We start from the raw sequence: 22,564 nt of genomic DNA, 5'->3' as shown, positions 1-22,564 counted from the left end.
GCAATTTCTAATGATGCGTATGCATCAGTGTTTGTTATTACTTTGTATGATTTGTTAAATTTTGTTTGGATAAGCTGTGACCTGATTTTGCTATGGGTTTATGCAGGTTCGATGATGAAGCACAAGTTTGCTTGGCCTTTAAAAAGAAAGGATGGCAATGAGAGAGATTTATCGATTCTTTGTAGTATTTTGATTTTGTTTATGCTTTGAATTTCAGGTGACGGTTCATTTCGATTTGGGTTTCTCCGATTACGCTAACAGTTCATAGGCGCACCTATTTAAAATTCGCTTCTATGTTGTATAAATCTTAGACTCCAACTATATAGATTGTTGTGCTGCAAAAGGAGATAATAAAGTGTCGGAAGATGCTGGAGTGTCTCAGGAAGCAGAATTGTTGTTCTTACGAGTATGTTTCTCTATATTAAATAATGATAATTTTGTTACTTTGATCAAGAAAATGTGTATGTTTCTCTATATTATGAAAACAGGATCCATGGTTGTGAAGGTATCTGACAGAGCGATTTTTTGTTTCATTAATTTTTTTCCACTTTATTCCACTCGATTTTTGTTCTCAGTGGATGGAGTTTTATTGTACTTTTTTTGTTTTGATGTCGTGTAAAGATTTTTGTGATTTCGGTTTTGTAAAGGCTGTCGTAGCACTATTGGAACCAATTGATTTCGTATTTTTATAAAGAATTTGACTTTATTTGCAATTGGCTTGGTGAGTGATATATCCTAGCACTATAGGACATTTCAAACTCTTATCATGTTATGCTAATTTGCAATCATATGACAGGTAATTAAAATTGGGTTCATAGCATGAAGTAGTCAGGTCAAAAACAGTTTGTGGCATCGAAAACAATTTAGTTTCAGGTTGATGGTACAAAAGCAGGATCGTTGAATAGCTATGGACCTCTATCTTTTCTAAAGGTTGGTTTATAGTTTATATTTTACTTGGCCTTGACATTGTTGATTTCAATTTTACGCACGTTTTCTATTTGATTCAGTTTTGTCTTTTGGATAGGATCTTAAGATATATTTATACAATGATAATTTTAAAATTAAGTTGGTAGTTCATTGTTTGACTTTTGAGTATGAGATGAGTATTGCCTCTATCTTACATTCTTTTGTTGTATTATTTCATCAGGTGAAAAAGAGAAGAGAGGTGCTTGAAGATAAACTTGAAAAACAAGACACTAGAGCTATATATTCTGTCAATAGACAATACTCTATTCCAAATTTCATTGATATCTTGAGATGCAGCATAATATCGTTTCCAAGAGTATGGTATGAGCAACACCTATGATTAGGAGACGAAACAGAAATCCAGGTGTGATATTTTGTTGATTCTTTTAAGACTAATGTTTACTATTTTTGCTTGGTTGTTGTTGTTGTATACTATTTTTGCTCATTGTTTTATTTTTGTATTGTTGTAACTGTTTGAAATTCAGAAGTGATGTTCAGTCTTGGACTAAAAATTGCATCCTCCTGTGTTAACAATTATTTGGATTATTCAATTCTTTCTATGTGCAGGAACTTGAGGAGGCTTTAAAAACGATTATCTTTATATGCATGAACTTGACAAGGATTTACAAAGAGAGGTACTTGATTACACATCTCAAAAGCTCACTCTGGCTGCACATTGAGTTCATGATGAAACAACTAATAATGGTGAAGCAAATGTTGATGATGATGATGATGAGATGAGTAAACTTTTGTTGTCACGTAAAAAGAGGAAGCCAACTACAGTCACTACTTATTCATCCAAATGATTAAGTCGATTCAGATTACAAAGCCTTCCCTCTATTATGAAAAAGTCGATTCAGATTACAAAGCCTTCCCTCTATTTCAAAACTTAATCGAACTTCGACTACTATGCTCTCATAATGGCATTCATGACTAGAGTGAAGTACTAAAACTGCTCCGGAATTGTCCCAAAATAAAATCTCTATACATTAATAAGGTTTATTTGTCACGCTGATGGTTTATGTTTGTTCTTCTATTCAACTATTTTTACAAATAATTTTTTGACAGGGAGTTTGTTCATCAAACACCACAGAGGACTGAAACAGCCAAGCCATGTTCATGAATGTGTTTCTTCTCATCTAACAACTAAGGGTGATACTCTTTTTTCTCTACATGTTATGAAGAAAACCATCTTATTATGCATTCTCATTTTTCTCTTTTAGTCGAGGAAAACCATTTTATTATTAGTGGTTGGATGTTTCACGGTTTCTGTGTTGTTGCAGACGTTTCCAATAGTATTGTCATTTTGTTTTAATAATTACTCTAATAACTGTCCTTGAGGAAGTTACTTACTGTTATCATAACAGTCTCTTGGGAAGTTAATACTAGCTGTAACTTCTATGATCCATCAAGGCATATTTCATACATGTAACAGCAAAAATTGACATATCTAAGGAAGGCACACTGCAATAATAGGGAAGGGAGACAGGTTTACTACCACAATGATCCCGTCAATGGGTTGGTGGAGAGACTGTTATCTTTGATTTAGGATCAGGGGTAAGCTGAGGCGTTGGACAAGATCATATTAATGTGGGGCTGAGTTGCTATACAGCGTCAGCAGGAATAAATTAACATCGTCGACAAAGCTGCCGATCTCAAGACCACTGATTGTGAACTTTGATACATGCTGCGAAAACATGAGAGATTGTCTCAAAGAAATGAATACTAATGTTACCACTGATATGAATCGAGAGGATAACAACATCGATACCGACATCGGAGGTGATGTATAGCAATGAAAACCATGAGATGGCCAAGACCTTGCTAAACAAATTCGAGGAGAAAATTATATGCTAATTTTACTCTTATTTGTTTCATGTAACTTTGTTAATGTGGACATATTTCCCGAAACTTTAGCAGGTGACGAAACTAGGTAAAGACATGTCAAGGTCACAGGAAGCATGGTTGGATGATGAGATTGTTCAAATAGATGTCAAGGTCACCAATGCTGCAGCCAAGAAGAAGTGATTTCACACAATGGTTCTTCTGCACAAGTTGTTCCTTTATTATCTTTTCAGAGTCTTAGTCTGTTTTTCCATTTTGTTTGATTTTCCTGGTACTATTTTTTGGTGTTAATTTATGTTTCAGAACTACATTTTGTTGCAGAGGGATGTTTAAATTGCATTAATTTAGACAACTTTGTCTCCCCTTTGTATGTTTTCGTTATTATTGTGATTCAAAATATTTATCTATGTTGTTTTATTGACTTAGCAGGGTTTAGTGCTTGCAGGCTATTTATTGACGACTGTCCATGATAGTGCTTGCATTGCATGCTATTGAACTTGCATGATAGTGCTTGCATTGCATGCGATTGAACTTGCATGATAGACTCACTAGTACAAAAATATTAATTTACACCCGTTATTTATTAAATTTACACCCGTTATTTTTAATAAAAATCGGGTGTATATCCACAGGGTGAGAAATGTCTAACGAATTTACACCCGTTATTTTTAACAAAAATCGGGTGTAATTGGGCGTAATTACGTTTTTAATTACACCCTGTTTTAACAAAAATCGGGTGTAATTGGGCGTAATTACGTTTTTAATTACACCCTGTTTTAATAAAAATCGGGTGTAATTGGGCGTAATTACGTTTTAATTACACCTTGTTTTAACAAAAATCGGGTGTAATTGGGTGTAATTACGTTATAATTACACCCTGTTTTAATAAAAATCGGGTGTAATTGGGCGTAATTACGTTTTAATTACACCCTATTTTAATAAAAATCGGGTGTAATTGGGCTTAATTATGTTTTAATTACACCCTATTTTAATAAAAATCGGGTGTAAATATGTTCTTAATTACCCCCTATTTTAGTAAAAATTGGGTGTAAATACGCCATTTATGAATGAACAATTATATCTATTTACACCCTATTTCATACACACCATTTAGTTATATTTCATTTTCAGTCATAATATTGCAAATACTATAAAATCATACACATCAAAATCATATTTTAACCAAGTCAAAATATTTTTAATATTAACCAAAAAGTATACAAAATCATGTGCAGCCATAATATTTCAAGTACTATAAAATCATACACATAAAAATTATATTTTAACTAAGTCATAACACTTTCTTCATATATAAATTTTCTTCTTCTTCTTTGGCTTTTGTTTTGGCAACATTTCTATCTCCTTATCCTCTTCAACCATTTGCATTTGATCTGGTAGATTTTGCCCTCAACCTTTTGATTTTCAACCATTTGCAAAAATACTGTTATTCACCAAAAATTGGGGTTAATTCACACCGCGACGACCACGATCAGTGTCGTAATTCCTTCAATCAAAATCGCGGAAAGCAGCCATTTTTCAAAACCCTTGCCTATGACAGTGAAACTCAACTAATTTTTTCTTCTTAACCACTTTCAAATCAAAACCAGAACAAGGGAAAAACAAAAACGAATACCTAAAAATCAACAATAAGCAGTAATTGGAAAAAAAATCGGAAGAAAATTGAAAATTTACAGCATTAATCATGGGCAAAGAAAGGTAAATACTAATCTCTCTTGCCTATATTATACAAAATGTCAAAATGTCAATACTAATCTATCTCACTATCTTTCATCAAAGGGTTGGTCAGCAGTTAAAATCTATCGGTAGCGCATGTTTTAAACTAGTCAAACTTGTCCATTTAAAATATATAAACCGTGATGGCGTAGTTTGGATAAGTTTCTAGCTTTAAACAACTATGATGATGACTATTTGACTCTTAGTTTTTTTTTTCATTTTAATTTATGTTTGACTCTTAACTAACATTCACTTTTATGAACAGTTGAGACAAACTCTCAAAGTAAAGGGTTGCCGCTTCCGTTAGCTGCATGTTCTTTGATAACACCTATAATCTCAATCCATATGAAGAGCGCGGGAAGTTCATGTCATTATGCTCACCACCGCCTTCTTCAATTATTGGTAGATTCTTGTCTTTATTTCATTTCAATGCTACTGACTTGCTGCAAAATTCTATCTTAAATCTAAAATGTAAAAGATATATTAGTTATCTTAAATATTTTTAATTAAATTATTAATTACTTCTACAAAATAAGTTTATTTAATTATTTTATTTGTTTGTTTCATCCCTAAAGCTACTCCTTTAACATTAACACTCATGACTCGGTCGAACTCGTCCGGGTCAAAGTTCGAATATTCAGTAATAGCAATTAATATCAAACTAGTCATCACTGTAGAGGAAGGGAGAAAGTAAGCAAAAAAAAAAAACAGATACGCACCTGCCACACTTCAATGCCCACATACTTGATTGGTTTCAGCACATAAAAGATCAGGATCATCCTCAAATTCTACAGGAAATAAAAAAAATCATCATTAGAGACTCGTAATGTTTCAGGGGCAATAAAGAGTCAAGATTGAGCACTGCCACAGCTCAAAGATATGCTCAAGTAAAATGCAATGAAGGCTAACATATTAGTTACTAAGATGACAAAAGCAATGTCGAACCAAATTTCATAAATTACCTTGTTGCAACAACAAATCATTTGCCTCACACCAAGAGTGAAAGCAAGGAGAGCATGTTCACGGGTCTAACCATCCTTTGAAATACCAGCCTCAAAACCTACGAAGCCTCAGAAGATTTCGGTGAACAACCAAACTTATTGTCTTAACTTCCGTTTGAAATTGGATCTCACCACCAGCCGCATTATAGTCTTTTAGCCGTTTAACAGCCACAACGGACCCGTCATTCAAGCAAGCTTTGTAAACTATTCCAAAGCCTCCTCTTCCTAGAATGTGCTTTGGGTTGAAATGGTCGGTTGCAGTACGAAGCTCTTTGAATGAATATCTTTTCAAATGACCAAGGCGGACTTCTGGATCGTAATGCTCTGTCAAGTAACAAACTTTTAGTATACGGCGATTTATGATTTATAAAATAGACGTATTTAAAGAAAGTGAATAAGCTTTAGCGAGGACGAACCATTAATATCGAAGAATATCTGTTGGTTGTGTCTATACCAAAAACCAAACAAGAAGCCCAACTATAGTAACAATAACAAATGCAGCACCAAAACTTGCACCGAAAGCAAGTGCTACATGATGACCTTTTTTACCATTGTCTGGATTGGCTGAAAATCGAAGTAATACTTCTAATCATGTCATGAAGAGTTTAAAATTATGAGGAAAAAAATTTAAGTCGATTACAAAGATATATGTCATTAACACCTTCTAAAGCTTCCGGTGCGAACGAAAGTGGCTCTGGCAAAACTGCAGTACAATTGTTTACTTTTGGACCACTTAATTAATACAACTTTTAATGTAGGACAGCCAGGTTTCTGGAGTTACAGTATTTAAGAATCTCAGAAACCTGCAATATAGAAAACCACTTAATTAATAAGAAAGCTGCTTTTCAAATACTTAGGCCCCGCTTGGTTAAACCACATAATCAAGCCTATCGCATAAGAGTTTATTATCATATAAATACTTATGTATAAGCTATTTCTATACTAGCAGATAAAATAAAGTCAGCTTCTTTTATATAAGCAATAAGCCGTTTTCATAAGTAATCCTAGAGAGTTAATGGAAATAAGCTGAAAACAGATTACAGATATGTCACGACTCATGAGCATTTTTCGTAAGCTCTTTCAAACAACCTCACAAGTCCTTATGCGAGTAGATAATCTCATATAAATCAATCCAAACAGACCTTGTTTGAATAAATTCAACTTAATTCCATGACAGAATTCTAGTTTTCCTATTAATAGGAACCCTCCAATGATCAATGAGTTGATTAATAGGAACCCTCCGCATCAAACAAAAAAGAGAAAGAATTCAGTTCAGCCATTTCACCGAACATTTGGTGTGCATGTTACGAAATGACTAATTCGTTAATAAACCATAATTGAACAACAATCACATAACACAATTGAAGAAGAGAGATGAAGAAGATTGAAACTGAAGTTCACTTGAAAAAAACGCATGTACCAAATTCCATCATGAATCTGTGTCGGCATCATCTTCATGTATCTTTCGTTTCTCTTAACTTCATTCTCATTCGCTTGTTCCAATAATCACCATGCTCTGCCACAGATTGGATTTGGTCGAGGAAGAGATTGAAAAACATGTTAGATAAGCACTTTTAAGAGGAGCAAGAATTGCTTTTCCGTTTTCACGTACGTTGAAACTGCGTGTTGGTAACTTATTATTCTCTGTTTCTTTTTCATATATTTCATAGTATATTTCATATATTTCATATATCATAATACATGTTATATAATAAGGTTACCATGAAATAGATTAATATTTGGAGTTATAAAATTAAATATTGTTTTAGTCCATATAAATTTACACCCGATTTAAATTTAAAGGGAGTAATTGAGATCTGATTATAATAATATTTTTTGTTTACACCCGTTTTTAAAAAATAGGGTGTAAATTGTCACCTGCTAATACTTAAATTGTTATTTTATTTACAAAATTGCCACCGTATTTTTTAATTACACCCGTTTTTATTATATTGGGTGTAAATGTTAAAATTATATTGTTCATTTTGCACTAGTGACTTCTCATGCTATTGAACTTTCATGATAGTGCTTGCAAAGTTAATTAGTTCTTATGACTTGACAATTAAAAATCATGTCCACTAAAATGTATAATCACGCATAATTCTTAGGTTACATACACATCTCAATCTTTAAAAAATAGGAAACATTATTTTTCTCTGTGGTGCAACAAGGGGCTTTTGCACTGCTTAAGATATGGCAAAGCGCTACAGTTGATTCAATTGTATAGATTGTAACAGTTATAATTTATTATTTCTTATGGTTATTACTTATTTACCGAAGAATATTCGGGATGAGGTATTAAGATGTTCACAGAATGAAAGTTCTCTTTCACATGTACAAGTTATTTTGGATTATGCTTCTCTAATGCTGTAAATAACTAGCAAAGTGAGAAAAATTAAGTGCTGATACTTCCATCATCCACCAATGTGATTTAACATACACGAATATTTAATATTAATCATTGATTTCTTCTTAATATCTTATTTAACAAGATGATTTTGATGATGAAAATTAAGTTAATGAAGGTGTAGGTAAAATTAATTACACTAAATTCAGTATTAATAAGAGTAAAATCATATATATATATATATATATATATATATATATATATATATATATATATATATATATATATATATATATATATATATATATATATATATATATATATATATATATATATATATATATATATATATATATATAAAACTGGTCAATTTCACCAAAATATGAAATAATATAATATGGATACACACAGGTACTTATATGGTACGCGTATATGGTATTGATATTAACACATTTAATTAAATATTAAATAATAACAATATTAAATTTACTATTGATTTAAATATTTTTATAGATAATTCCAAAACAAAATTATTTATATATAGGAATAATTATATGATTGATTCAAATATTTTTATATATGAAATAATATATTTAATCAATTAATATTAACGGGGACATGAAGTTAGTGATCAAAATATTGAATATTAACGGGAATATTAAATTACTGATCAAATTATTAAATATTAACGGGAACATGAAGTTACGGGTCAAAATATTGAATAATAACGGAAACATGAATTTACTAATAACGGGAACATGAAGTTACTGATAAAATATTGAATATTAACACGAACATGACATTAGTGATCAAAATATTAATTTTAGCGGAAATATGAAGATACTAATCAAAATATTGAATATTAATGGGAACATGACGTTACTGATAAAAATATTGAATATTAACCCAATGAGCTTACCCGACCGATACCCGTGTTTGTGAAGAAAGAAACATTGTGATTTCACATAACCGTTTTTTTAATATTGATCAAAATATTAAATATTAACGGGAACATGAAGTTACTGGATAAAATATTGAATATTAACGAGAACATAAATTACTGATTAAAATATTGAATATTAACGCGAACATGAAGTTACTGATCGAAATATTGAATATTAACGGGAACAAATTTTGAATATTAACGGGAATACGAAGTCACTGATCAAGATAATAAATATTAACGGGAACACGGAGTTATTGACAAAATATTGAATATTAAAGAGAACACGGAGTTACTGATAATTTTTTTAAATATTAACACAAACATTAAGTTACTGAATTTTTTTTCTATTTCAAACATCTTTTCTTATTATATTAACCTCTCCCATAAAAATTAATCTTTCCCTATCATCTTTCAAACATCTTTTCTTATTATATGTTTAAAAATTAAAATATTGAATATTAACGAGAATATGAAGTTATTGATCAAACTATTGAATATTAACGGAAACATAAAGTTACTAATCAAAATATTGAATATTAACGGGAACATAAAGTTACTGATCAAAATATTTAATATTAACGGAAATATTAAATTACTGATCAAAATAAACTCAAAATAAATAACTCAGTCCTATTCACTATTACTTCACAATACCTTTACCTGTCACTATCCGACGAAATAGTATCAACGCTTTCATCAACACCATCAGAAGAAGATCCCACATACTTACCCTTCCCTTTGTCACACCTTCCACCTTCACTATTGTCCTTCGATATATGTGCAACTTCACTAATACCCTCGAACGAATCTTGCCCAACAACAGTTTTTCCATTACCTTATGTTTTACACACACTATTTTTTTTATGATAACCTTTAACCTAACTTATAATCTTTTACAAACATTTCTGATTTTCCTAAATCCAAATGCACGGAAACGACGGGTACCCGTGCGAACGCACGAGTAAGACACTAGTTTATAATAGGATTAATGTTTAGTTAGTGATTGGGCTACACCAGAAAAGAAGTTAGACTTTAGACTCAAATATATTTTTTAAAAGGTTAATATTTAATTTCTATATAAATACTTATAAAATAAAATAATTAAAATTATTTAAAATATTTAATTATTAAAAAGAAAAATTTAAGAAAATAAAATAATATATTTTAAAATATTTAATGACATGACAATAGTAAAAAAAAAATGCCACCTCATAGTTTCTAATGTCACATGTACAAATTAAACTCTTTTGTTACAAGGGATCTCCAAAAGAATATGAAATTTGATACTAGTAGGTAGGGGTGGCAAACGGAGATCAGCATCCCCGCGCCCGCTTTGTAAAAGTCCGTAAAAAAATAAGGTGGGACGGACATAGTGGAGGACGCGGGCCTAAAACTTAGATCTACTCTAAAAAAAAGTGAGAGCTGAACCGAGAAAATCCACCTTTTAAGTTTAAAAACACAAAAATTTATGTAAATGACCATATTCCCATAAACCCACGAAGAAAATGGGACGAACGAGACAAACACATTAGAGAATGAGAATATAAAGGATCAAAATTGCATTCAAACTATCTATCAAGTCCAACGCCAATCACCACTGGACCAACTAATGTGTTGTTTTTAAACACACATTTAATGTTTTATTTTATTTATGGGATCATTGAAAATAAAGGGAACTTTTAATTTTCAAGAACATAGACGAGAACAAGATACCCACTCCACTTTACATCTCCTTATCTCCATAGCGTAAGAAAATACTGATATCAAAAATCGAATCAGATAAAACAGCGAAGCCCTATTCCTTCCGACTCGATCCCAAAATCAATAAACAGATGTGATGTCAAAGGAAGAAGAAGACAAATGCGAGAGACTACAGCGAGCGTTACTGGAGTGCCACCGCCGTGCACCGTCCGGCCCGGGTCAAAAATTCGCCTGTCGTCATCTTAACAACGCCTTCGCTGTCTGTGTTGTTTCTCTTGCGTGCCCTGAAGAATCCGAGGCGGTGCGCAACCTCTGCTCCAGCGCTGGTACTGCTCTTAAGCGGCGGCAATGTCAACAGGCTCAGATTTCTCTCTCGCTTTGCCTTGATTCTCATTCGAATCCCTAACCCTAATTGGAGCCCCAAATTGTTGTGAATTACTAAAAGCCCCTTGTTTGTTTGGTTAAGAGTTTATTTGTAATTATAGGTTTGTAATAGGGTTTGTGATTTTTTTTTTGTTTGTAATTGTTACGGTGAATGAATACAGAATGATAAAATAATATAATTATTATTTTATAATTATAATTTTGTATTCTTTTATATGATTTAAATGGTGAATTTTTTTTCCTTTTCAACCAACTTCCCCATTGCTAGCTTTCAAAGGCCATGCAAACCATAAACTCTTAGGGTCCGTTTGGTTCAACGGAGGGGAGGAGAGGGAATTTAATCGAGGGGAGGGGAATGAAGGGGAAGGGAGGGGAGGAAATTTAACTAAATATATGTTTGGTTCAAAGTGGGGGAGGGGAGGGGAGGGGAGGGATTTTTAACAAAAGTATGTTTGGTTCACAAGGGGAGGGGAGGGATTTTAAAATCAATTTACCTTTTTATCCTTATAAATATTATTATTTGTACTTAGTAAAAATAATTCTAAATAACTATAGTATTGAGTAAATTTCACCAAATAAAAACTTGTTCATTCATAAACTATAATATAACCGTAAACAACAACACACATTAGTTGAACTATATATCTTCAACGCAAATTAAACCTTTATCTGATCATATGATTCATCTAACCCAATAAAACAATTTTTATAATGTAAAATAAATAAAATAATGTTAGAATATTAAAAAAATTAAACAAATAATATTAGAGTTAAACTTTTTGTTTATAACATAAATAATTATATTTGCATATTTTGTATATTATTATTATTATTATTATTATTATTATTATTATTAATAGTATAATAAAAAAACTTTATTACTATCATATATTATAAATAAGTACAGATATAAGTATAAGTATGTTATTATTATAAAAAGAAAACCTAATATTAAAAAGGGAACTTCAACAAAATAAAAAAAAAATTCACCTGAGAACAACAACGCACAAATAACAACCGCACAATAGAAAAAAAATAAACGTGAAATAATACAGAGAAATAATCTAGTCTTTAATAAGTCAATAAGGACAATTTTGGAATTAAAAAAATAATTGAGGTTAAAATAGGGAAAATAATAAAATTCTGATTATTGAATCTTCCCTCCCCTCCGAATCCCTCCAATTTGGAGGGGAGCAAAAAGTGAGTCTAGGAGGGATTTTGCTCCCCTCCCCTCCCCTCCCCTCTCCTTATAAAAAATGAACCAAACACATATTTTTATAAATATCCCCTCCCTTCCTCTCCCCTCCCCTCCATCTACTCCCAACCAAACGGACCCTTAGAAAATGTTGTAAATGCATTTAGGTCTATGCGTGACAACTTCAATCATGTTGAGTCCAACACCAGAGATTCCTTTGTCAAAACACTATATCTTAAGTGGATTACTAGCGTGGCATACCACAAATCAAATGTAAGTTTGAATAAAGTCAACCTTAATTGAGTTGACTCGAAAAGTTAGTGAATCGAATCAAATTATTTTGTACATGTGAATCGACTCATGATTGTATGTGAATCGATTCAAATGAGTTTTTGTAAGTTCTCAATTGCTTTAAAGATATGTGATATGATTCATGCATTGTCATGAATCGATTCATGATTGAAATTTTTATGTTTTGTTTCATTTTGGGAAACATGATTCAATTCAAAGATTTTTATGAATCAACTCACGTGAGTTGATTCATGACTCGAATCTCACATGAAGATGTCAGTTATCTTTATCATTTGAGTTGACTTATTAGACATTACTGACTCAAATCGTTTAAGTTTTTTTACGTTGATTTTGTGATATTTCTCAAACCCATATATAAAGCTTTATTTTTATTTGTTTCATAATGCCGATGAAAATCAGTTGAGTGATTACTAGAAAAAATTTCATCTCTCTCAAAACAAAAGGTTTCATCTTGTGCAGGAAGACTAATCCACCTTGTGAGTGTGAGATTGTTTTATAAGGAAATCAATTAATTTGCTAATGTATGTTAAGTGAATTGTTTCTACATTCTAGATATGGAGTGGAATTCATGATTTGAAGTCCTATTGAAGAAAAAGAATAGTTTTTTTCATAGGAATTGAAGTTTCTTGTTTCTATCAGCTTTTTTGAAGAACGAGTTCAAGTCTTATATTGCAGAAATTTTGTGGAAATTAATTGAATTAGTATAATTCCCCCCCTCTCTCTCACTCTCTCTCGTCTTTAATGTAGATTTACATGTTGTATAATTTTTTGTTTAAATTAGTTTGTATGTTCTAGAGTATGAGTCCCATACCGAACCTTCTGATCTGGAGTACAGTCCATCACACGGAAGATTCTCTCAATCCCCTTTAGCCATGTCAATACGCCATCAGGATCATGAGTGCCCTTGAAGACAGGTGGATTCTCTCTTTGGAATGTAGCCAAATTGCGAGACGCAACATTCTCACCAACATTCAGCTGATGTTCAGAAGCTTGAGCCATCGCCTCCAAAGCAGCAACAATTGCAACATCATTCCTTCCCGCCATCTCAACTCGTCACTACAACATAAAAGCAATCAGGACAAAATAACAATACACGATTGTTAGACCACACTAAGACACGAAGCTTGGCTGGACGGACCTGCTCTGACACCACTAATGTAACACCCCAAATCTACCCTGCAATTTAATAAGAAATCAGAGTGCAAAATCTTAAAGACAACAACACATTTGAGGCATCACATTTTCAACTTAAACAAAATCTCATGCAAGCTCATTAATAAAGATACATAACACATATCAACGGGAGGAATCATAATCCAATAGTCATTCAAAACTCAACAATTTCAAACATCGCAGCGGAACTCATAAAACTTATAAACTTCAAGTCATAACATCACGGCCAACATGGCAACAACTAAAAAAAATGTCTCCACACAACGATATCAAAATCCAACTAAAACATAACAACATAAGGTAAAGCAAGCGACAATCCCCTCGAGTGCTACGTATCAGAGCAATGGACACCGACTCGAGCTACTAAATATAACGGCTACTCCTCGTCGTTATCGCACGTTACCAACAAAGGGTAACATTCAAATAGAAGGGGTGATATATCAAACAGTATAAAGGAACGTATGATAATATTCATAGCAAGGAAAAAATCATACATTATTTGTAACACCCTTCTAAACCCCACGGAAATTTATAAAATAATTTTCAGAGTAAAACATGAAAACAAGGGTGCCACAATTCAGTTTAAAACAAATTATCATAAATTCATTGTCATGCTTTCACTAAGGAACAATCTGTCATAATACATAAACATCTCATGTTTACACAGCGGAAAATTCATCATACGGATAAGCATAACATCATCTATGCAATATCCCACATAATTTAATACAATAACAACACGATAGAGTATCATCATAAACTCTAATCTAACGTTCCCCCAGTGTTACAATATCAGAGCATGACACCTGACGCTACACTAATACACTGACTTATGAGCTAATCCTCACCAAGTCGAAAGCAGCTATCCTCAATCTGAAAATGTCAACAGTAAGGGTGAGTCTCATCACAGTTAACAAATGTTATTGCATCTTAAATAACAACACATCATAGTTATATCATTCACCCAATTTCATCATATTCAGATTATCAGGAACATCTATCGTTTACACAAACATCAACAGAACACATCTTTCAAACAGACAATCATACTCAACATTAATTCAACAAAACACACAACCAACACATCATCAATATTTATAACACTGGAATACATCCAATCATGTTATAAAAGTATGCATATGTATGAACTAACACTATGCATGTGGTACCAACCTCATCAAATGGGAATAACCCATGACCGATCCAACATCGTCCAAGATACGGCCCTGCCAGCACAGATTCCACACAATGGGAATCACGCCCTTCACTGATCCAACACACCCTTATGGATACAGTATCATCAATGAACATGAATGAATGCAACATATACAACATACTATACCATCGTCAAGTCTAATGAGTAACATCATCAAATACCCATTTCATCATCATCATCATCATCATCATCATCAAAGTATGTTTATATACATTAGCATCATTCAAATATAATCAATCATCATCATCATCATTAAAGAACATACATGTGTCCACGTCAATCATCATCATCGATAAGAAGAACACACATGTATCCACATCATTCCAACACAAATCAATCAACATCATATAATTCTCAGCAAATCATCACATCATAATGTTTTCAAAACAACATCTTATATTGTCACATTTCATCATATATGTCAACAATACACCATCCAATTAAACAAATCGTCACATGATTAATATTTCAACATATCATGTATTTAACATATCTCATTACATATATGTACAATACATCATTCACCAAGAAATAAAATCATATTTAAAAATAATTGGATTCACACCTCATTCCATCATTTAAAACATAGGCTATCTCATAAGATTCATCGTGCTCGAAACGGCACTAAAAACGGACCTACGGTTCGAAAGTTACACATCATTTAACTTTTCAAGAAAACAACTAACGCTACAGCACGCGGCGCAACCAAGACTTCGCGGCGCGACCTGAAGCACACAAACACGTTCGCGGCGCCAACCTATGCACGCGGCGCGATGCGAGGAAAAAGTACGCCTTCGCGGCGCCAACACTAGGACGCGGCGCAAACTGGCGATTTCACAGATTTTCGGGTCTGCGTCAGATCCTGCGATCTGACTCAATCTGAGTCCAAAACTGACTCTAAACGTCATATACAGGCAGTTAATCATCAATTGCATCATTATTCATCATCACACATCAAAACGACACATAATCAATCAATAATCCATGCAATTTTCATCAATTCATAACCTCCCTAAACCCGACATATAATCCAATTGACTCAACAACATCCCTAATCAATATTATTATCCAAGAATACGATAATAGATGATAACCGGAGAGTCCCCCCTTATCTTAGCCAAAGATTCTTGATTGGTCTCTCCCTCCATTGTTCCTCTTCACGTACCAGCTTCCCAATCCCTCATCTCCTCTGCTCTGCTTTTCATGTTCCTTTTCTTATTCTCAATTCCTTATTATTTTATAAAATAACCTTTTAATTGGAATAAAACTTTTACTAACATAACACCCCCTCATTCCTTAACATCACACTTGGCCTAACACCATAAACCATCCTTTTCCAATTAATTCCCACAACCACCTATAATTCTAATTATTAACTAAATTTCCATTTAAATTAAAAATTAAAATATACGGGTGTTACATTATTCACCACTTCTCATCACAAAACAACTTTTAAACGACAACAAGGTTATTAATCAATTGTGACAACATAATCGAATTCACAAGTATGTTATCAACACGTCACAACAAACATCTCATCATCTCAAAATTCAAATGCAATTCACATACAATTCATATGCGAATCAACTCATGCAAATGCATGTGGTACTATTTGGAGTAAAACTCCCATCGTCTCAAAAGTTGCCATTGGACACATCATCGCTTTTTCCATTATAAGACCATCGCCTCTTTTTGCCATTTTCAGGCCATCGTCTCTTTATGCAATAGATGTGACTCAATGATGCAACATTCACACAAACACAACACTCACAACATGTCACAACAACTAAACATCATCGATTCAATATTGAAATTCAACGACAATAACACAATCATCACTATTCATGGTAATGCATCACTTCGCAATCACGTCGCTATGTTGTATCACCATTCAACAATATCTCACTTCACAACATCAATCACAATATCAAACGATACATTTCAGGAAAGACTTTCAAAAGGTTTTCAAAGGTTTTTCAAACCATTTTCATTAGATAGACATTGATTAAAGCTTCACGGAGGTTCAAACGACGCTTAAAAAGGAGTTACGGATCAAAAGATACATCTAATAGAAGTTTCAAAAAGTTTTCAACAACAATGTTCGCTTAGCGGCTTCAAGCGCGCTTCTCATAACTAAATCCAGAAGCGAACCATTTTCGCGTTTCCGCTTAGCGGACCAGCTCCACTTAGCGAGCTCGCGAATTTTCAAATTTGTTCCTAGGTTTCTCTTAGCAAACCATGGGCCGCTTAGCGGATGCGCAATTATGCAGAAAAACAACAACGATAACAGACCTGCGTAACCACACTTTCACCACCCAAAACCATTCCTAAACAGCAATTTAAGGCACATATAACCAGTATCTAACATCATTCATTAACAATCTTCATCAAAAACATGATTTCAAGCACAATTTCATGAAAATCCAACATAAACCCTAAGATTCTACAACATACAACCAAGGCTACTAATCTTACAATCAAAACCCACCATAAACATCATCATACACTCCCTTATCATGAAAGAATCCCACCCTTACCTTGGGTTTGGATTGAAGGCAACTATATCTTCAATTGGGATCCTTGACCTAGCTTCTCCTCTTCTCTTCTCTCTTTCTCTTCTTTCACCAAATGAGCTTCTAATTTCTATTTTCCCCAAATTTCCTTGTTTTTGTTAAATCTTACTAACTTTCTCATAATGCTAAATGGTTCTAATTAGCACCTATCAATTACTAACTCTAACTTAGGCCCAATAACTAATAGACTTACTAACTCATGTTATTTACTAATAATTCCCAATAAAATAACATAATGTCAATTAAGCACATAATTAACACATAATTCACATAACCATCAATTAATTCACACAACACACAATAACATAAAATACTTAAAATAAAACGGTCGTTACACAAGCAACCTGAAAATACATGGATAAAGTGAACATACAATGTGAAAATTAAAAAAAAAACAATTCAAAGCAAATTTCAGAAGTGCATATCTGAAACAGGTCAGAGGTATTTTCAAAGATGCACTTTTGAAATTACCTGCGACAATCATTTTTGACAATTGCCATTTCTTGCCCTAACTCATACAAAATGCATTTTTTTACATACAAACAATATAATTGAGCATTAATAACTTAATTAAACACCATTAGCCTAATTTCTAACAACCCTAATAACATTTCAAGCTAGAGTTCAAAGTGTTGGAAACTTACAATTTTTGGAAGCTTTGAGTACCACTTGAATGGAGCTTTGAGCCCTGCATTGGACTTTAATGAAAAATGTGCCTTGACTGAGATTTGGTAGCAATGGGTTTGAAGAAGGAAATTTGAGTTTTTAAGAGAATGTGAGAAGTGGGGTGACTGTTTGCATTTTAGTAAAACCCCAAAATATTTCGGAGATGCATCTTCGAATTTTTTTTTTTAAAAAAAGGGTGATTTCGGACATACATATCCGACGACACCTTTTTAAAAAAAAATGTTTCGGAGATGCATCTCCGAAATCATTTTTTTAAAAAAGAAAAGTGACTTTGGAGATGTATATCCGAAATATAGGGGTATTTTGGGGTTTTCACCAAAGGTATGTTAGTATATGCATGGGTGTATAAAGAAATTCCCTTCAAATTGTTCCTACCTGGTTTCAGCCCAAAAGCGGCTCAATAAGGAGAGATCTAGAATAGTCACAAAGTCCAAAAGGTAAAAATATTTTTGAAAAGAATGATGTCAACGTAATGATGTTAGGATAAAAAATATCATTTTCAATATTGATTACATAACGGAGGTTCTAAGAACTGAGGAGCAAACATAGATCTATCGTAAAGAGTACATGACCCATGCAGGAAACAAAATAGGGTCGTCAGATGATATAACATATTATATTCTCCCATCTTCTAATTGGATGGTTCTTATTGGGTTTAAGGAATGATAGAATAGATTATATTCTCCCATATTCTAATTGGATGGTTCTTATTGGGTTTAAGGAATGAGGCATGAAAACGGGCGGATCGGGAACTATTTTTACCTCTCTCAAACCTAAATCTGAATTCCCAAACAATCCCCGTTCCCCGTCCCAAACCCAAACGAGGATGGATACTTAAAACCCAAACCCGTTTCAAATGGGTTCGAATTGGGTTCGGGTATCCCCGCATCTCCACCATCCATTTAGTAAAATTAATTTTTTTAATAAAAATATTTATTTTTTCCAAAATCAAATTACATTATAAATAATAAAATAAAGAATCTCAAAAAATTTCATTCATACATTTAAAATATTTTAAATAATAAATAAAAAAAATTATTAAAATATTGACCATATATTTAAAATTTTAAATTTTCAAAAAATAATAATATGCATAATGAAATAAACGGGGCAAGTTCGGGGTGGGTACTAATGTCCCCATTATCCGATCTGTCCCCATTACCCGATTCGTCCTCATCTTTTATAATTTGGGAAAATCCGAACCCGAATCCAAATCCAGTCAAAATAGATTTTCCCCATCAACTTCAGAGCGAGTTGGGGTGGGTTCCCGCAGATATGAGTTTTGTTGTCATGTCTAATGAGGGTTATAAGAGCATCTCCAATGGGGAGAACTTATTTAGATTGCTTGAGCTATTTGTGCAGGACGAGATTGCCACATTGCATTTAAGTAACATCTAAGCAATCTAAACCAATTTTACTCCAATGCTGATTTTAATAAGCAATCTATATATGGTCCAATCATTTTATATTTGGCCCCACAAATTATCAAGATTAATATTATTTAATGATAAGCAACTCACTTTTTGGATTGCTTCATGATGTAACTTACACAAATGTTCTTTTCTTGCACCAAACCTGCCACGCCTGCTCTGACTGAAGATGTGTGAATATCTGGTCCAAAATTAGCGACGTGATTTTCACTTCACTAAATAGTGAAGTGAGAATCACGTCACTACTGAGTTGCCACTTTGTCTCCTGCGGCGTAATTTTTCACGTCGCAAATTTTGGTTTGTGATGTGTTTTTTCACTTTGTGGCGTGATTTTCACGTCTCTAATGAGCTTTTTTTTTGTAGTGCAGGAACGCCTCGTGTATCTACTCTAATGATAAAAATGTTAAGTTCCATAATTTATAAACCCTAGTGTGCATTAAGCAACCTTCATTAGAGATGCTCTAAAATCCTAAAAAAATCCTTATAAAATCGCACCAAACAGAAAGGCATAATAGCGCTTAGATTAGAGTATAGAGACTACACCCCTCTAAAAGCTTCAAGGAAGAGCATTCCACATGAATGCATTAAGACATAGCTTAAAGAAGAGCATATTAAGGCCCCAAAGCCTATCCGAGAACATCCTAGAGTGAATAAATCTCAATATTTTCATTTTCACGGATGCAATGGCCATAATACAGACTAATGTGTGCCCCTGAAGGATATTATTGAAGACTTTATCAAAAAATGGAAGATTGTTAAGGTTTGCTCACCACGACAAGAACAAATCTAAGGAAAAAAGGGCTAAAGGATAATAGCTAAATAAGGAGATGGGGCAAAGTAACATAAGTAACCAAGAAGGAGAAGTAATCTAATGATGAAGGAAAAAATGAATTCGCTTACACAATAGATAGTGGATAATTTGGTGAATGGGAAAAGTTGCCCATTATGATGAATATCGAGAAAACTTTATACTTCTCATTGCTGACAACTGCTAACTTGTGTTGGTGATTTTAGTATCATCAATGTATTTTGGTAATAATGTGATTTACTGTAGGGCGATGCAATTATGCGTTAAGCTTGAAACGAGTTAGGGTAGTGCGGAGTGCACGCTCGTAGAGCCAAACGTGCAATTGAATACGAATAATAGAAACGAGGTTCCAAGGGGCGGAGCCCCTGGCGGGGTGCGGGGCAGCGCCCTGCCGGGGTCCATGGGGCAGTGCCCCTGGCTGGGTCAGCGGGCGGGGTGCGGGGCAGCGCCCCAAACAAAATTTCCGTTTGAATAGTTGCACCCTTTCCCAACCGACATAACAGTTTTATCGAACAGGTGCGTCGTTTCCCAACCAACATAACTGTTTTTATCGAACAGGTGTGTCATTTCGGTTTCTATTGTTGATCTCCTATATAAGGAGTCATTTGGCCTCGGTTTCGGATACGAAAAACATACTTCCTCTACATTTTGATCTGTTCTCCATTGTCAGAAACAGGTTGTTCTTCGAGAATTATCCCCGCAAAGATTTCGTGAACCCAGACAAGAATAAGGTCGAAATACTTTGTTCGGAAAGTGAACGAACACGATTCTTGAAGATATCCAAGATTATCATATCTATATCTAACAACTTGGATGTTGGAGTGTGAGTAAAATTCTCCACACAAAATCAACGAGCAATCAGAAAGAGACCGATCTTTTGGCTGGTGACGAGCAGAGCATGATCATCCTTAAGAAAAAGCTTTCTTGGAAGAAGTAATAATTATGATAAATTTTAACTCCATCATAATCAATTAGAGGCCACGTAACGGTTATGAAATTGTGATTACCCAATCATATCAGTCATAAATGAGAGCTTTTTAAATGTTGTAAATTACACATTTGGCTACAATTTGATGTCTAATTCATTCTCTCTCACAAAAATTTTGCATCAATTTTTTTCACTTGATCATATTATTTTATTGAGAGTCTTTTCTACCATATAGTTTCATTTGTAGCCTCTCAACCTCAATTCATTTCATACACATGTTGGTGTAACCTCTTGTAATTTTTTTGTTTTGTTTTTATCTTATTTTTAGTGGGATCCCATAATAACTAAGAGAGATGATATCTCATGATTTAGAAGCTAGCATAAGAGGAAGTTATATCCTGATATTTGCATGAAGTTCTTGGTTGTAAAGGTTCCTAGTTGATCATATGTTAAAAGTTGGGTTATAGTGAAATTTCAAGATTCTCTCCGTAAGAGAATCTGGTGTAATGTTTTAAAAATTGGATTGCATTAAATCAGAAGAATTATTAGATTAATGGTTTATTGGTCAAACCATTAGATTTGGAATTTCATGACTAAACTAAATTGTATAAATTGGTCTCTATAATCAAAACTATATAATTATTATGTTGGTTGAATCCGATAACTCCATCTCTAAAAAATATCACAACCTACAATTTCAAAAATTTATTTTTTTCAATTCAAGTTTTAAATATATTCATCACGCAAAAAAAAAAATACAAACTATAAATCTAAATAAATTTTGAACAAATTTTAATTACAACATAAATTGAATAATAACATAACATGTCTAATAAATTTAATTCTTAAAAGGAAAAATTGTTTTGAATAAGCTTTGAACAAAATTACTTATATTTTAATTTTATTTTTTAAAAGAAATTATCAAAATGACGTCGTTATGTCGGAGAAAAAAATAATTAATCGGTTTTCTGATTTTTTATCAGTTTTAACTGGTTCTAATGGTTCACACCATGTTGTGAAAAACGATACCAATAACAAAGTATAATAGGGAATTATAGGGGAGAAGAAGAACACAATATTGGTTATAACTGCTATTCTTTCACTTTCTCTTAAAACAAGATTACAAGTTTACAAGAATAACAAATAACTTCTCTCACCCTAAATTAGGATTTGCAGCTTAGCAATGATGAGAGACTAGTATGCTATTTATAATAAAAACTAACATACTAACTAATGGGCTTTTTCAGCAAGGCCCATTACACAAGCCAACTTAATAAACAAGCTAACTTAACAAATTAGGGTTTAAACACTAAAACCT

The 22,564-nt window shown here is 33.0% G+C and overlaps 1 protein-coding gene and 2 long non-coding RNA genes across 3 annotated transcripts; 2 read left to right on the top strand and 1 right to left on the bottom strand.

Moving 5' to 3' along the window:
• Window positions 1-688: 688 nt before the first annotated feature.
• LOC131599693 (uncharacterized) lies at window positions 689-3,236 on the top strand. The gene is made up of 3 exons (XR_009282886.1): window positions 689-930; window positions 1,148-1,330; window positions 1,534-3,236. It is a non-coding gene; the product is annotated as an uncharacterized LOC131599693 (long non-coding RNA).
• Window positions 3,237-5,661: 2,425 nt separating this feature from the next.
• On the bottom strand, window positions 5,662-7,128 carry LOC131599692 (uncharacterized). The gene is made up of 4 exons (XR_009282885.1): window positions 6,967-7,128; window positions 6,208-6,349; window positions 5,963-6,110; window positions 5,662-5,870 (listed from the first exon to the last, which is right to left on the bottom strand). It is a non-coding gene; the product is annotated as an uncharacterized LOC131599692 (long non-coding RNA).
• A 3,365-nt stretch (window positions 7,129-10,493) lies between these two features.
• On the top strand, window positions 10,494-11,117 carry LOC131599691 (uncharacterized). The gene has a single exon (XM_058871968.1). The coding sequence runs from the start codon at window positions 10,677-10,679 to the stop codon at window positions 10,944-10,946; it is 270 nt and encodes an 89-aa protein (XP_058727951.1). The 5' UTR covers window positions 10,494-10,676; the 3' UTR covers window positions 10,947-11,117.
• The last annotated feature ends 11,447 nt before the right edge of the window (window positions 11,118-22,564 follow it).

The sequence above is a fragment of the Vicia villosa genome, linkage group LG4 (assembly GCF_029867415.1).
Source record: "Vicia villosa cultivar HV-30 ecotype Madison, WI linkage group LG4, Vvil1.0, whole genome shotgun sequence".
Taxonomy (NCBI): Eukaryota; Viridiplantae; Streptophyta; class Magnoliopsida; order Fabales; family Fabaceae; genus Vicia; species Vicia villosa.
Note: the sequence above shows the minus strand (reverse complement) of the source record. Positions and strands in the feature narration are given on the sequence as shown.